Source organism: Procambarus clarkii, chromosome 40, assembly GCF_040958095.1.
Source record: "Procambarus clarkii isolate CNS0578487 chromosome 40, FALCON_Pclarkii_2.0, whole genome shotgun sequence".
In the NCBI taxonomy this organism is placed as follows: Eukaryota; Metazoa; Arthropoda; class Malacostraca; order Decapoda; family Cambaridae; genus Procambarus; species Procambarus clarkii.
Genome location: NC_091189.1, coordinates 28,662,476 through 28,680,565, shown reverse-complemented (window position 1 = coordinate 28,680,565; position 18,090 = coordinate 28,662,476). Strand labels below are relative to the sequence as shown.

The window sequence follows — 18,090 nt, the reverse complement described above, 5'->3', positions numbered from 1 at the left end:
AGGGAGAGTAAGTGTAAGTCTGCTGAGGTTGTGTGAGGGAGAGTAAGTGTAAGTCTGCTGAGGTTTTGTACTCACCTAGTTGTACTCACCTAGTTGTGCTTGCGGGGGTTGAGCTCTGGCTCTTTGGTCCCGCCTCTCAACCGTCAATCAACTGATGTACAGGTTCCTGAGCCTATTGGGCTCTATCATATCTACATTGTAAACTGTGTATGGAGTCAGCCTCCACCACATCACCTCCTAATGCATTCCATTTGTCAACCACTCTGACACTAAAAAAGTTCTTTCTATTATGTCTGTGGCTCATTTGGGCACTCAGTTTCCACCTGTGTCCCCTTGTGCGTGTTCCCCTTGTGTTAAATAGACTGTCTTTATCTACCCTATCAATTCCCTTCAGGATCTTGAATGTGGTGATCATGTCCCCCCTAACTCTTCTGTCTTCCAGCGAAGTGAGGTTTAATTCCCGTAGTCTCTCCTCGTAGCTCATACCCCTCAGCTCGGGTACTAGTCTGGTGGCAAACCTTTGAACCTTTTCCAGTTTAGTCTTATCCTTGACTAGATATGGACTCCATGCTGGTGCCGCATACTCCAGGATTGGCCTGACATATGTGGTATACAAAGTTCTGAATGATTCTTTACACAAGTTTCTGAATGCCGTTCGTATGTTGGCCAGCCTGGCATATGCCGCTGATGTTTTCCGCTTGATATGTGCTGCAGGAGACAGGTCTGGCGTGATATCAACCCCCAAGTCTTTTTCCTTCTTTGACTCCTGAAGAATTTCCTCTCCCAGATAATACCTTGTATCTGGCCTCCTGCTCCCTACACCTATCTTCATTACATTACATTTGGTTGGGTTAAACTCTAACAACCATTTGTTCGACCATTCCTTCAGCTTGTCTAGGTCTTCCTGAAGCCTCAAACAGTCCTCTTCTGTTTTAATCTTCTCATAATTTTAGCATCGTCCGCAAACATTGAGAGAAATGAATCGATACCCTTTGGGAGATCATTTACATATATCAAAAACAAGATAGGACCGAGTACAGAGCCCTGTGGGACTCCACTGGTGACTTCACGCCAATCGGAGGTCTCACCCCTCACCGTAACTCTCTGCTTCCTATTGCTTAGATACTCCCTTATCCACTGGAGCACCTTACCAGCTACACCTGCCTGTCTCTCCAGCTTATGTACCAGCCTCTTATGCGGTACTGTGTCAAAGGCTTTCCGATAATCCAAGAAAATGCAGGGAGGGAGGGAGAGGTTTGTGAGGGAGAGTTAGTGTAATTCTGCTGGGGTTGTGTGAGGGAGAGTAAGTGTAAGTCTGCTGGGGTTGTGTGAGGGAGAGTAAGCGTAAGTCTGCTGGGGTTGTGTGAGGGAGAGTAAGTGTAAGTCTGCTGAGGTTGTGTGAGGGAGAGTAAGTCTGCTGGGGTTGTGTGAGGGAGTGTAAGTCTGCTGGGGTTGTGTGAGGGAGAGTAAGTGTAAGTCTGCTGAGGTTGTGTGAGGGAGAGTAAGTGTAAGTCTGCTGGGGTTGTGTGAGGGAGAGTAAGTGTAAGTCTGCTGAGGTTGTGTGAGGGAGTGTAAGTCTGCTGGGGTTGTGTGAGGGAGTTAAGTCTGCTGGGGTTGTGTGAGGGAGTGTACGTCTGCTGGGGTTGTGTGAGGGATAGTAAGTGTAAGTCTGCTGGGGTTGTGTGAGGGAGAGTAAGTGTAAGTCTGCTGAGGTTGTGTGAGGGAGTGTAAGTCTGCTGGGGTTGTGTGAGGGAGTGTAAGTCAGCTGGGGATGTGTGAGGGAGTGTAAGTCTGCTGGGGTTGTGTGAGGGAGAGTAAGTGTAAGTCTGCTGGGGTTGTGTGAGGGAGAGTAAGTGCAAGTCTGCTGGGGTTGTGTGAGGGAGAGTAAGTGTAAGTCTGCTGGGGTTGTGTGAGGGAGTGTAAGTGTAAGTCTGCTGAGGTTGTGTGAGGGAGTGTAAGCGTAAGTCTGCTGAGGTTGTGTGAGGGAGTGTAAGCGTAAGTCTGCTGAGGTTGTGTGAGGGAGAGTAAGTGTAAGTCTGCTGAGGTTGTGTGAGGGAGTGTAAGCGTAAGTCTGCTGAGGTTGTGTGAGGGTGAGTAAGTGTAAGTCTGCTGAGGTTGTGTGAGGGAGTGTAAGTCTGCTGGGGTTGTGTGAGGGAGTGTAAGTCTGCTGGGGTTGTGTGAGGGAGTGTAAGTCTGCTGGGGTTGTGTGAGGGAGTGTAAGTCTGCTGGGGTTGTGTGAGGGAGAGTAAGTGTAAGTCTGCTGGGGTTGTGTGAGGGAGAGTAAGTGTAAGTCTGCTGGGGTTGTGTGAGGGAGTGTAAGTCTGCTGGGGTTGTGTGAGGGAAAGTAAGTGTAAGTCTGCTGGGGTTTTGTGAGGGAGAGTAAGTGTAAGTCTGCTGAGGTTGTGTGAGGGAGAGTAAGTGCAAGTCTGCTGGGGTTGTGTGAGGGAGAGTAAGTGTAAGTCTGCTGGGGTTGTGTGAGGGAGTGTAAGTGTAAGTCTGCTGAGGTTGTGTGAGGGAGTGTAAGCATAAGTCTGCTGAGGTTGTGTGAGGGAGTGTAAGCGTAAGTCTGCTGAGGTTGTGTGAGGGAGAGTAAGTGTAAGTCTGCTGGGGTTGTGTGAGGGAGTGTAAGTCTGCTGGGGTTGTGTGAGGGAGTGTAAGTCTGCTGGGGTTGTGTGAGGGAGTGTAAGTCTGCTGGGGTTGTGTGAGGGAGTGTAAGTCTGCTGAGGTTGTGTGAGGGAGAGTAAGTGTAAGTCTGCTGGGGTTGTGTGAGGGAGTGTAAGTCTGCTGAGGTTGTGTGAGGGAGTGTAAGTCTGCTGGGGTTGTGTGAGGGAGTGTAAGTCTGCTGGGGTTGTGTGAGGGAGTGTAAGTCTGCTGGGGTTGTGTGAGGGAGAGTAAGTGTAAGTCTGCTGGGGTTGTGTGAGGGAGTGTAAGTCTGCTGAGGTTGTGTGAGGGAGTGTAAGTCTGCTGGGGTTGTGTGAGGGAGTATAAGTGTAAGTCTGCTGGGGTTGTGTGAGGGAGAGTAAGTGTAAGTCTGCTGAGGTTGTGTGAGGGAGAGTAAGTGTAAGTCTGCTGGGGTTGTGTGAGGGAGTGTAAGTGTAAGTCTGCAGGAGTTGTGTGAGGGAGTGTAAGTGTTAGTCTGCTGAGGTTGTGGGAGGGAGTGTAAGTGTTAGTCTGCTGAGGTTGTGGGAGGGAGATTAAGTGTTAGTCTGCTGAGGTTGTGTGAGGGAGAGTAAGTCTGCTGAGGTTGTGGGAGGGAGAGTAAGTCTGCTGAGGTTGTGGGAGGGAGAGTAAGTCTGCTGAGGTTGTGGGAGGGAGAGTAAGTCTGCTGAGGTTGTGGGAGGGAGAGTAAGTCTGCTGAGGTTGTGGGAGGGAGAGTAAGTCTGCTGAGGTTGTGGGAGGGAGAGTAAGTCTGCTGAGGTTGTGGGAGGGAGAGTAAGTCTGCTGAGGTTGTGGGAGGGAGAGTAAGTCTGCTGAGGTTGTGGGAGGGAGAGTAAGTCTGCTGAGGTTGTGTGAGGGAGAGTAAGTCTGCTGAGGTTGTGGGAGGGAGAGTAAGTCTGCTGAGGTTGTGGGAGGGAGAGTAAGTCTGCTGAGGTTGTGGGAGGGAGAGTAAGTCTGCTGAGGTTGTGGGAGGGAGAGTAAGTCTGCTGAGGTTGTGGGAGGGAGAGTAAGTCTGCTGAGGTTGTGGGAGGGAGAGTAAGTCTGCTGAGGTTGTGGGAGGGAGAGTAAGTCTGCTGAGGTTGTGGGAGGGAGAGTAAGTCTGCTGAGGTTGTGGGAGGGAGAGTAAGTCTGCTGAGGTTGTGGGAGGGAGAGTAAGTCTGCTGAGGTTGTGGGAGGGAGAGTAAGTCTGCTGAGGTTGTGTGAGGGAGAGTAAGTCTGCTGAGGTTGTGTGAGGGAGAGTAAGTCTGCTGAGGTTGTGGGAGGGAGAGTAAGTCTGCTGAGGTTGTGTGAGGGAGAGTAAGTCTGCTGAGGTTGTGTGAGGGAGAGTAAGTCTGCTGAGGTTGTGGGAGGGAGAGTAAGTCTGCTGAGGTTGTGTGAGGGAGAGTAAGTCTGCTGAGGTTGTGTGAGGGAGAGTAAGTCTGCTGAGGTAGACATTACTGATCAAGAATTAACCATAAACATTGTTCACAAAATTGACCAAATGATGACCAGGTTGTAAGGAGAGGAAAATAAAGCAGAAGATTAGAGAAGGCTCATGTGTTATGTGGTAACATCAACATATGAGGTGTTGAATGTTATGAGGTATAATACCTTTATGAACTCTTCAAACATTCGAAAACAATACACAACAATACAAGACATTTATGAACGTCCGTTGTTTTAATAATGCATATGTACTAATTTCAAAAGCGTACATGACATTTAAAGAAAATTACATATTTCTTTTTTAAAATTTAGAAACAGAAGTATTTAGTAATAATATATATATATGTAGTTATTAATAATTCAAGTTCACAACAACAGTAAAACACAGGTTGACATATAGGCTGAGAAGAGGGTAGGAAAAGTGGTCACCTGGGATGAATAGGGCAGTTCTTAGTTCATCTTATATACAGGGCGGGAGACAGACAATTTTTGATGTCCTTAGGGAGAAGGGTCGAAGTCCATAAGTCCCTAAGTCGAAGGGAGACGTTTGGTCGGTCGAACACCTGCCAGCGGTGTGTGTGTGTGTGTGTGTACTCACCTATATGTACTCACCTATATGTGCTTGCAGGATCGAGCATTGACTCTTGGATCCCGCCTTCCGAGCATCGGTTGTTTACAGCAATGACTCCTGTCCCATTTCCCTATCATACCTGGTTTTAAAATTATGAATAGTATTTGCTTCCACAACCTGTTCCTGAAGTGCATTCCATTTCCCCACTACTCTCACGCTAAAAGAAAACTTCCTAACATCTCTGTGACTCATCTGAGTTTCAAGCTTCCATCCATGTCCTCTCGTTCTGTTACTATTCCGTGTGAACATTTCGTCTATGTCTACTCTGTCAATTCCTCTGAGTATCTTATACGTTCCTATCATGTCCCCCCTCTCCCTTCTTCTTTCTAGTGTCGTAAGGCACAGTTCCCTCAGGCGCTCTTCATACCCCATCCCTCGTAGCTCTGGGACGAGTCTCGTTGCAAACCTCTGAACCTTTTCCAGTTTCATTATATGCTTCTTCAGATGGGGACTCCATGATGAGGCGGCATACTCTAAGACTGGCCTTACGTAGGCAGTGTAAAGCGCCCTAAATGCCTCCTTACTTAGGTTTCTGAATGATGTTCTAACTTTTGCCAGTGTAGAGTACGCTGCTGTCGTTATCCTATTAATATGTGCCTCAGGAGATAGATTAGGTGTTACGTCCACCCCCAGGTCTCTTTCACGCGTCGTTACAGGTAGGCTGTTCCCCTTCATTGTGTACTGTCCCTTTGGTCTCCTATCTCCTAGTCCCATTTCCATAACTTTACATTTGCTCGTGTTGAATTCTAGTAGCCATTTCTCTGACCATCTCTGCAATCTGTTCAGGTCCTCTTGGAGGATCCTGCAATCCTCATCTGTCACAACTCTTCTCATCAACTTTGCATCATCCGCAAACATCGACATGTAGGACTCTACGCCTGTAAACATGTCGTTAACATATACAAGAAATATAATTGGTCCCAGCACCGATCCTTGTGGTACTCCACTTGTTACTGTTCGCCAGTCCGACTTCTCGCCCCTTACCGTAACTCTTTGGCTCCTTCCTGTTAGGTAGTTCCTTATCCATTCTAGGACCTTTCCCCCCACCCCCGCCTGCCTCTCGAGCTTGAACAGCAGTCTCATGTGCGGTACTGTATCAAAGGCTTTTTGGCAGTCCAGAAATATGCAGTCTGCCCAACCATCTCTGTCCTGTCTTATCCTCGTTATTTTATCATAGAATTCCAGAAGGTTTGTTAGGCACGATTTCCCTGTCCAGAACCCATGTTGATGTTTGTTCACAAACCTAATGTTCTCCAGGTGTGCAACCAGTCGTAGCCTAATTATTCTTTCCAGTATTTTACAGGGGATGCTTGTCAGTGATACAGGTCTGTAGTTAAGTGCCTCCTCCCTATCTCCTTTCTTGAAGATCGGCACGACATTTGCCTTCTTCCAGCAACTGGGCAATTCTCCTGACATAAGTGACTCATTAAAGATCATTGCCAGAGGCACGCTGAGGGCCTGTGCTGCTTCTTTTAGTATCCACGGTGATACTTTGTCTGGTCCAACTGCTTTAGTTGCATCTAGAGTTGTCAACTGTTTCATTACCTCCTCTGCTGTCACCTCTATATCTGATAGTCTTTCATCTAGGGTAACCCCTTCCAACAATGGGAGCTGCTCAGGCTCGGTAGTGAACACTCCATGGAAACTGGCATTCAGTGCCTCGCAGATTTCCTTGTCACTTTCAGTATATGCCCCCTCTGTCTTCCTTAGTCTTGTCACTTCGTCGTTCACCGACATTTTTCTTCTTATATGACTGTGTAGTAACTTAGGTTGTTTTTTCGCTTTGATTGCAATATCGTTCTCATAGTCCCTTTCCGATGTTCGTCTTATGTTAATGTAATCGTTCCTAGCTCTGTTGTATCTGCTTCTGTTGTCCTCTGTTCTTTGTCTTCTGTACTTCCTCCACTCCCGCCTGCTGGCCATTTTTGCTTCCTGACACTGTCTATTAAACCATGGGTTATTATATTCCTTCTTATTTTTTCCCTTTACCGTTGGTATAAATCTCTCTTCGGCCTCCTGGCATTTCTGTATGACTAGGTCCATCATATCTTGGACTGTTTTTCCTCTAATTTCTTCCTCCCACTGCACTTCACCCAGATAGTCCCTCATCCTCATATAGTCCCCTTTCCTGTAGTCAGCTCTCCTTTCCCAGATCTCTTGTCCCATGGTCATAAGTTTGAATTCCATCATGTAGTCAAAGACTAGGACACAATGGTCACTGGCCCCTAGAGGTATTTCATGCTCTAAATTCTCGATATCTTCTACGTTCTGGGTGAAAATCAGGTCTAATAGGCTCGGTGCATCTCCTCCTCTTTCCCTTGTGTCTTCCTTCACATGTTGTGTCAGGAAATTCCTGTCTATAACATCTACTAATTTTGCTCCCCACGTTTCGTCCCCTCCATGGGGATTCCTTGATTCCCAATTTATCTCTCCATGATTTAGGTCCCCCATGATCAGCAGCTTCGCTCTCATTCTGTGGGCTAGTGTTGCTGCCTTCTGCAGTTCATCTATACATGCTTTGTTGTTGTCATCATACTCCTGCCTGGGTCTTCTACTGTTTGGTGGGGGATTGTAGATTACCATGATCACAATCTTCCTCCCATCTACTGTCAGAGTTCCATGTATGAAGCTTGTGCACTCATTGGTAACTCGATTTCCCAGGTCTTCAAACTTCCATTTCCGCTTTATTAGGAGTGCTACTCCCCCTCCCTGTCTCTGTGTCCTCTCTTTTCGTATCACCTGGTACCCTTCAGGAAAGATTGCATCTGAGATCATGTCATTAATTTTAGTTTCCACAATTGCAACTATGTCAGGATCTGCTTCACTCACTCTTTCTTTTATCTCTTCTGCTTTATTAGATACCCCATCAGCATTGGTGTACCAAACCTTGAGATTCTTCATGGAAACTCTTGTACCAGAGTTCTCCCTTTCTCTGGGGGTCTGGGGGGATCTGGGGGATGTCTGGGGGGTGACTGGGGGCAGAGGGGATCCGGGGGATCTGGGGGGTGTCTGGGGGATGACTGGGGGCGGGGAGGGTCCGGGGGATGTCCGGGGGGATCCGGGGGGTGTCTGGGGGGGTCCGGGGGGTGTATGGGGGGTGAAAGAGTTCAGGAGGGGTGCTTGGGGGGCTACTGGGGGCTGGGCTTCTAGGAAGGTAGGTAGGAGGGTCTGGGGTAGGGCCTGGGTAGGTAGGTCTGGAGTAGGAAGGGCATACTGGGTCTGAAGATTAGGGAGGGCATAGAGGGGTTGGGAGATAGCGTAAGGTTGGGAGACAGATAGAGGTTGAGAGGTTGGGAGGGGGAAGGATAGAGGGGGTGGGGGGGACCTCCCACCTCCCTCGCAAGGGTGGGGGGTCACATGGAAGGAGAGGGGATGAGGAGGGGTGAGGGCAGGGTAGGCTTTGGGTGTTGAGGGGATGAGGTCTGGGTGGGTTCTTGGGGTTGAGGGGATGAGGTCTGGATGGGTTTTGGGGGTTGAGGGGATGAGAGCTGGGTGGGTTTTGGGGGTTGAGGGGATGAGGGCTGGACGGGTTTTGGGGGTTGAGGTGATGAGGGGGTCCTTGGAATGTGGGATGAATTTGACTCCAGTGGGGTCAGAGGGGTCAAGGGATGTGCTGGGGAGATAAGCAGGGGCGGCTGATTTGGGGAAGGGGTGACCTGAGAAGCACTTGTGAGCTGGTTAGCATGGGGTGGATTAGCACTGGGGTGTGTAGCTGCGCTCAAATGGGAAGAGTCGTATTGTTGTTTGCATGCTCTGTGGGCAATCTGTTCCTCCTTCGTCATGAATTTGTCAATAAATACGTTGTAGTAATTTTCGCTACCTCTGAGTAGGTGTTTGTGATGCAGTATGTAATCCACTGCCTCTTCGTTAGTGAACTGTACCAGGACAGGTCGTTTCCTGTTACAGTTGTATAGTCCAATGCGTCGGTGGACTTGCACCTCATTCCCTGCCATCTGGGCTCTCATGTCTCTCAAGATCCCCTGTAGTTCCAAATCCTCAATCTCCATCCTTTCCTGCCTCGATGGTGCCCTGGCTTCAAGTAATCCATGGATTATGATTGTCCTCTTTCTCAGTTCAGGGTCATGCTGGTGGCCCTCTCCCTGGCTGACCCCCACCCCTCCTACACCCGCTACTCCACCTACTACTACTACCCCTTCCCCTGCCAAGCTTCCCTTATTCCTGCCAAATTCATTAGTAAGCCTAGATATTTCTCCTTGCCATTCTACCCTGCTCTTCCTGATTTCCTCTTGAATATAATCCATAAACTCTTGTTTGAGTCTTTGAACCTCGCCCTGTATCTTATTAAAGACTTCACTTTTAATCCCCTGGATTAGATCACCTATCCAAACATCCCTCTTCTCTACAAATTTCCCAATCATCTTCTCCACAAACCTATCTTCTTCCTCAATCATAATACTGTTGGACCTAGACCCCCTTCCTGACCTAGTCATTGCTATAATGCAACCTTACCCACAGGGGTTCCAAGTATCTTACCGTCCTGCTAACACAATAGGTGAGTGAATCTCCAAGCGTCGTCCCACGTGGTGGTAGGAGGGTTGCTGCCGGGGTGAGGTCACGCGGTCAGAGGTCGGTGAGGTCTGCTCCACACTACACACTGCCACAATACTTCCTCAACTATATTGAATTACGCTATTTAAACTGTTTTTCTTCACTACCTTATGGCTCTGGCCAAAACTCAAGGTTTTTTCATTCACTTGTACACACTTTTTCACTTCGAAGTTGCCTGATTACCCCTCCCACTCCACTAGTGAACCAGGAGCTCCCAACCCACGTCCACCCAACACGATGGTCACAAGACAAGTCTTGTGTGTGTGTGTGTGTGTGTGTGTGTGTGTGTGTGTGTGTGTGTGTGTGTGTGTGTGTGTGTGTGTGTGTTCGTGCTTACGTTCATAGCCTAGCGTCACAGAAAACGGGAAGTGTGCGCGTGTGAATGTATGGGGCCCGCCATCTGGTGTCAAGAAGTAGAGGTTCAGTGTCCATCATTGTAGAGCGTGCGTGAGGGGTAGTGATGTACCAGAGCTGTTGGTGGTGGCGACGAAGAGCAGTGACCAGCTGGCGTGGTGCAACACCGGCCTCCTGCACCGGTGATCTGGCCACCAGCTGTGTGGGCGTCCAGGGTGGTTGTGGGCGTGTTAACTGTCGGCTCTGTGAGTGACAGCTCTTAACCTTCCGAGCTCTGTGAGTGACAGCTCTTAACCTTCCAAGCTCAGAGAGTGACAGCTCTTAACCTTCCAAGCTCAGAGAGTGACAGCTCTTAACCTTCCAAGCTCAGAGAGTGACAGCTCTTAACCTTCCGAGCTCAGAGAGTGACAGCTCTTAACCTTCCGAGCTCAGAGAGTGACAGCTCTTAACCTTCCAAGCTCAGAGAGTGACAGCTCTTAACCTTCCGAGCTCAGAGAGTGACAGCTCTTAACCTTCCAAGCTCTGTGAGTGACAGCTCTTAACCTTCCAAGCTCTGTGAGTGACAGCTCTTAACCTTCCAAGCTCTGTGAGTGACAGCTCTTAACCTTCCAAGCTCTGTGAGTGACAGTCCTTAACCTTCCGAGCTCAGAGAGTGACAGCTCTTAACCTTCCGAGCTCAGAGAGTGACAGCTCTTAACCTTCCGAGCTCAGAGAGTGACAGCTCTTAACCTTCCGAGCTCAGAGAGTGACAGCTCTTAACCTTCCGAGCTCTGTGAGTGACAGCTCTTAACCATCCGAGTGTGGGGCCACTAGTGAGTGACCAACCACGCAGGTGTGGACAATATAACACACATGAGAGAGGTTGTTACCGTGTCTCACAGGTGTTGGCAGAGATTGTTTACCACGGTGGTCTTAGTGACACGTAAGTGCTGTAGTTAGTGGTTAGTTAACTACCCGTAAGTGGTGTAGTTAGTGGTTAGTTAACTACACGTAAGTGGTGTAGTTAGTGGTTAGTTAACTACCCGTAAGTGGTGTAGTTAGTGGTTAGTTAACTACCCGTAAGTGGTGTAGTTAGTGGTTAGTTAACTACCCGTAAGTGGTGTAGTTAGTGGTTAGTTAACTACCCGTAAGTGGTGTAGTTAGTGGTTAGTTAACTACCCGTAAGTGGTGTAGTTAGTGGTTAGTTAACTACCCGTAAGTGGTGTAGTTAGTAGTTAGTTAACTACCCGTAAGTGGTGTAGTTAGTGGTTAGTTAACTACCCGTAAGTGGTGTAGTTAGTGGTTAGTTAACTACCCGTAAGTGGTGTAGTTAGTAGTTAGTTAACTACCCGTAAGTGGTGTAGTTAGTCTCTGTGACAAGTTTATATCATTATTATAGTGTTGTTACCCCATTGTGTTGTGTTGTGGTGTCAAGTGACACCTGCTTACTGTGTCGTAAGCAATAATTAGTGTGGTTAATTATTATAGTGTTAATTATCATTGCTTGTTAGCTGTCCGTGTGGGGCAGTGTGAGTTAATGTAACTAACTGATTATTAACTGTCTGAATGACAGTGATTAACGTAATTGTGGTAAATTGAGTGTCATTGATTGTTGACTGTTTGAGTCAGACAGTTAACGTAAATTGATTGTGTGTCAATTAATTCATTGTGATTTAATGTCTTGGTGACATTGTTAAAGTAATTACTTGTTGTTGTTGTTGTTCTGAGTGTGTTGGTGAGTGTTCTTTGTGTTAGTTCATGTGTTGTGTTGTTGTGTTGTGGTGCTGCCAGTGGCGACGAGTGCAGTAATGGCCAAGAGTGTTCACGAAGTGATCAGTTAGTTCACTTTTGTTCATGACCTGTCTGGTGGGTCGAGACTATTGTGCTGTGTAACACCTGTGAGAGTGGCGGGAAGGGAGTCCTGCTGCGGCCAGCGGGTGTTGTCACAGTTGTTGAGGTAACACTCTTCACTAACGTAACTAATGTGTGTCACTGTGTATTAGTAATTAACTTGTTGAATACATTTATCTTGTTACACACGTGCCTTTGGTGTTATTCTTACATCAGCAGTACTGATCCCCATATTTCATCACCTGCGACTTGACGTTGTCAGTAATTTCAGTTGCCTCAGGATCCAGAGCCTCAAACACTGAATATAACATTCGGCGTGAGTTAACCCATCCGCTACCTGCATTATTTGCTTGCAGGAAAGTTGCAGAGAGAACTAGCCAAGTGTGAGAGGTCGAGTATTGCTGGTGCATTAAAACACCATCCTGGCCTTCCGCTCCACCTGGGATACCTGCACCTGGCCTTCCGCTCCACCTGGGATACCTGCACCTGGCCTTCCGCTCCACCTGGGATACCTGCACCTGGCCTTCCGCTCCACCTGGGATACCTGCACCTTGCCTTCCGCTCCACCTGGGATACCTGCACCTGGCCTTCCGCTCCACCTGGGATACCTGCACCTGGCCTTCCGCTCCACCTGGGATACCTGCACCTGGCCTTCCGCTCCACCTGGGATACCTGCACCTGGCCTTCCGCTCCACCTGGGATACCTGCACCTGGCCTTCCGCTCCACCTGGGATACCTGCACCTGGCCTTCCGCTCCACCTGGGATACCTGCACCTTGGCGCCCTGCTCACGCCTCACCAGTGTATTCATTTGTTTGTTGAAGGTAAACATTCGAATTCACATCCCAATAACCAGTAAAATCTTACATTGTGGCGCCCAGCGCGGTGCTAGACTTGTGGGGACAAATTGGTCACTTAACATCTGGCGCCCAAAGTGGGGCTAGGGAGGGTATAGGGAAAAAGGGAACATTTCACAATATATATGACCATGTGACACGGGTGACCATGTGACACGGGTGACCATGTGACACGGGTAACCATGTGACACGGGTGACCATGTGACACGGGTGCCCATGTGACACGGGTGACCATGTGACACGGGTGCCCATGTGACACGGGTGCCCATGTGACACGGGTGACCATGTGACACGGGTGACCATGTGACACGGGTGCCCATGTGACACGGGTGACCATGTGACACGGGTGACCATGTGACACGGGTGACCATGTGACACGGGTGACCATGTGACACGGGTGCCCATGTGACACGGGTGACCATGTGACACGAGTGCTTTTGTGACACGGGTGACCATGTGACACGGGTGCCCATGTGACACGGGTGACCATGTGACACGGGTGCCCATGTGACACGGGTGCCCATGTGACACGGGTGACCATGTGACACGGGTGCCCATGTGACACGGGTGACCATGTGACACGGGTGCCCATGTGACACGAGTGCTTTTGTGACACGGGTGACCATGTGACACGGGTGACCATGTGACACGGGTGACCATGTGACACGGGTGCCCATGTGACACGGGTGACCATGTGACACGGGTGCCCATGTGACACGGGTGACCATGTGACACGGGTGACCATGTGACACGGGTGACCATGTGACACGGGTGACCATGTGACACGGGTGCCCATGTGACACGGGTGACCATGTGACACGGGTGCCCATGTGACACGGGTGACCATGTGACACGGGTGCCCATGTGACACGAGTGCTTTTGTGACACGGGTGACCATGTGACACGGGTGCCCATGTGACACGGGTGACCATGTGACACGGGTGCCCATGTGACACGAGTGCTTTTGTGACACGGGTGACCATGTGACACGGGTGCCCATGTGACACGGGTGACCATGTGACACGGGTGCCCATGTGACACGAGTGCTTTTGTGACACGGGTGACCATGTGACACGGGTGCCCATGTGACACGGGTGACCATGTGACACGGGTGCCCATGTGACACGAGTGTTTTTGTGACACGGGTGACCATGTGACACGGGTGCCCATGTGACACGGGTGACTATGTGACACGGGTGCCCATGTGACACGGGTGCCCATGTGACACGAGTGCTTTTGTGACACGGGTGACCATGTGACACGGGTGCCCATGTGACACGGGTGACCATGTGACACGGGTGCCCATGTGACACGGGTGCCCATGTGACACGGGTGCCCATGTGACACGGGTGACCATGTGACACGGGTGACCATGTGACACGGGTGCCCATGTGACACGGGTGCCCATGTGACACGGGTGCCCATGTGACACGGGTGACCATGTGACACGGGTGCCCATGTGACACGGGTGACCATGTGACACGGGTGACCATGTGACACGGGTGCCCATGTGACACGGGTGCACATGTGACACAGGTGCCCATGTGACACGGGTGCCCATGTGACACGGGTGCCCATGTGACACGGGTTCACATGTGACACGGGTGCACATGTGACACGAGTGCTTTTGTGACACGGGTGCCCATGTGACACGGGTGCCCATGTGACACGGGTGCCCATGTGACACGGCCCATGTGACACGGGTGCCCATGTGACACGAGTGCTTTTGTGACACGGGTGCCCATGTGACACGGGTGCCCATGTGACACGGGTGCACATGTGACACGGGTGCCCATGTGACACGGGTGCCCATGTGACACTGGTGCCCATGTGACACGGGTGCCCATGTGACACGGGTGCCCATGTGACACAGGTGCCCATGTGACACGGGTGCCCATGTGACACGGGTGCCCATGTGACACGGGTTCACATGTGACACGGGTGCACATGTGACACGGGTGCCCATGTGACACGGGTGCCCATGTGACACGGGTGCCCATGTGACACGGGTGCCCATGTGACACGGGTGCCCATGTGACACAGGTGCCCATGTGACACGGGTGCCCATGTGACACAGGTGCCCATGTGACACGGGTGCCCATGTGACACAGGTGCCCATGTGACACGGGTGCCCATGTGACACGGGTGCCCATTTGACACGGGTGCCCATGTGACACGGGTGCCCATGTGACACAGGTGCCCATGTGACACGGGTGCCCATGTGACACGGGTGCCCATGTGACACGGGTGCCCATGTGACACGGGTGCCCATGTGACACAGGTGCCCATGTGACACGGGTGCCCATGTGACACGGGTGCCCATGTGACACGGGTGCCCATGTGACACGGGTGCCCATGTGACACAGGTGCCCATGTGACACGGGTGCCCATGTGACACGAGTGCTTTTGTGACACAGGTGACCGTGAGACATGGGTGACTATGTGACCCGAGTGCCCATGTGACATGGGTAACCATGTGACACGGGTGCCCATGTGACACGGGTGCCCATGTGACACGGGTGCACATGTGACACGGGTGCCCATGTGACACGGGTGCCCATGTGACACAGGTGCCCATGTGACACAGGTGCCCATGTGACACGAGTGCTTTTGTGACACAGGTGACCGTGAGACATGGGTGACTATGTGACCCGAGTGCCCATGTGACATGGGTAACCATGTGACACGGGTGCCCATGTGACATGGCTGCCCATGTGACATGGCTGCCCATGTGACACGGGTGCACATGTGACACGGGTAGCTACATGACACAGAAGGGTGTACGTAAAGAAACTCACCATTGCAGACTTGGTGTTCATATTTAGCGAGGGTGAAGTGTGGGAGAGAGAAGATCTCCTGGTCCAGCTTGCTGCTGGCGTGGGCCCAGTTCTCGCACCACTCAAACCTCACCACCTCTGTCTTGTACGACACTGAGAGAGAGAGAGAGAGAGAGAGAGAGAGAGAGAGAGAGAGAGAGAGAGAGAGAGAGAGAGAGAGAGAGAGAGACAGACAGACAGACAGACAGTCAGAGAAGACAGTAGGAGAGAGAGAATTAAATATGGGAAGTGGGTGAAAGAGAATAAAGGTAAGATTAAAAACGTAGAAAAGATAGAAAGATAAGCGTGGGAGAAAAAGAAGAAGAGTTATCAACATGTCTCTCAAAATGTGAAGCAATTCTCTACTACATCCATCACGTTTTTCCACACATGAACTAACCTTTATATTGACTTATTATTTAATATATATAAAATTACTTGGAACTCTTTAGACATTAACACTGGTGTAGTGGTTACAGTACTCTGTATGCCAGGGGGTGATGCCAGGCACCGGGGGTCGAATCCCTGTCGTGTCAAAAAAAAAATAGTTCCTAGTGATTAATGGCTTTCTTGTTTATGTATCCGGTGTGTGTCTCTCTCTCTCTCACATACACACACACACACACACACAGGGGCCTCCTAGCCTGGTGGATAGCGCGCAGGACTCGTAATTCTGTGGCGCGGGTTCGATTCCCGCACGAGGCAGAAACAAATGGGTAAAGTTTCTTTCACCCTGAATGCCCCTGTTACCTAGCAGTAAATAGGCACCTGGGAGTTAGTCAGCTGTCACGGGCTGCTTCCTGGTGTGTGTGTGTGTGTGGTGCGGAAAAAAAAGTAGTTAGTAAACAGTTGATTGACAGTTGAGAGGCGGGCCGAAAGAGCAAAGCTCAACCCCCGCAAACACAACTAGGTGAATACACACACACACACACACACACACACACACACACACACACACACACACACACACACACACACACACACACAATACATATACAGTAAATCTCTGGTTGACATTTTTGGTTAATATGAGGTGAACCTGAGGCTTTACTTGTAGTTCTTTTCCTCCTGCCTGAGACTACAAACAATATATATAGGTCAACAACATGGGCTACACTAGTCAACAACAACAACAACATGGGCTACACTAGTCAACAACAACAACAACATGGGCTACACCAGTCAACAACAACAACATGGGCTACACTAGTCAACAACAACAACATGGGCTACACTAGTCAACAACAACAACAACAACATGGGCTACACTAGTCAACAACAACAACAACAACATGGGCTACACTAGTCAACAACAACAACAACATGGGCTACACTAGTCAACAACAACAACATGGGCTACACTAGTCAACAACAACAACATGGGCTACACTAGTCAACAACAACAACATGGGCTACACTAGTCAACAACAACAACAACAACATGGGCTACACTAGTCAACAACAACAACAACAACATGGGCTACACCAGTCAACAACAACAACATGGGCTACACTAGTCAACAACAACAACAACATGGGCTACACCAGTCAACAACAACAACATGGGCTACACTAGTCAACAACAACAACATGGGCTACACCAGTCAACAACAACAACATGGGCTACACCAGTCAACAACAACAACAACATGGGCTACACCAGTCAACAACAACAACATGGGCTACACTAGTCAACAACAAAAACATGGGCTACACCAGTCAACAACAACAACATGGGCTACACTAGTCAACAACAACAACAACAACATGGGCTACACCAGTCAACAACAACAACATGGGCTACACTAGTCAACAACAACAACAACAACATGGGCTACACTAGTCAACAACAACAACAACAACATGGGCTACACTAGTCAACAACAACAACAACAACATGGGCTACACTAGTCAACAACAACAACATGGGCTACACTAGTCAACAACAACAACAACAACATGGGCTACACCAGTCAACAACAACAACATGGGCTACACTAGTCAACAACAACAACAACATGGGCTCCACTAGTCAACAACAGCAACAACATGGGCTACACTAGTCAACAACAACAACATGGGCTACACTAGTCAACAACAACAACAACATGGGCTACACCAGTCAACAACAACAACAACAACATGGGCTACACCAGTCAACAACAACAACAACAACATGGGCTACACTAGTCAACAACAACAACAACAACATGGGCTACACCAGTCAACAACAACAACATGGGCTACACCAGTCAACAACAACAACATGGGCTACACCAGTCAACAACAACAACAACAACATGGGCTACACCAGTCAACAACAACAACATGGGCTACACCAGTCAACAACAACAACATGGGCTACACCAGTCAACAACAACAACATGGGCTACACTAGTCAACAACAACAACAACAACATGGGCTACACCAGTCAACAACAACAACAACAACATGGGCTACACCAGTCAACAACAACAACATGGGCTACACTAGTCAACAACAACAACATGGGCTACACCAGTCAACAACAACAACAACAACATGGGCTACACCAGTCAACAACAACAACATGGGCTACACCAGTCAACAACAACAACATGGGCTACACTAGTCAACAACAACAACATGGGCTACACCAGTCAACAACAACAACAACAACATGGGCTACACTAGTCAACAACAACAACAACAACATGGGCTACACCAGTCAACAACAACAACATTGGCTACACCAGTCAACAACAACAACATGGGCTACACCAGTCAACAACAACAACATGGGCTACACCAGTCAACAACAACAACATGGGCTACACTAGTCAACAACAACAACATGGGCTACACCAGTCAACAACAACAACAACATGGGCTACACCAGTCAACAACAACAACAAAAACATGGGCTACACTAGTCAACAACAACAACAACAACATGGGCTACACTAGTCAA

The 18,090-nt window shown here is 49.4% G+C and overlaps 1 protein-coding gene across 7 annotated transcripts in view; it reads right to left on the bottom strand.

The window, feature by feature from the left end:
• The window catches only part of LOC123758007 (glycine receptor subunit alpha-4), a 107,849-nt gene that overhangs the window by 10,346 nt on the left and 79,413 nt on the right, over positions 1-18,090 (bottom strand). For all 7 annotated transcript variants that reach the window (XM_045742121.2, XM_045742124.2, XM_045742125.2 and 4 more), the window contains one exon: positions 15,122-15,253. In XM_045742121.2, coding sequence (XP_045598077.1) covers positions 15,122-15,253 — 132 coding nt within the window. The remainder of the gene's footprint in view (positions 1-15,121; positions 15,254-18,090) is intronic.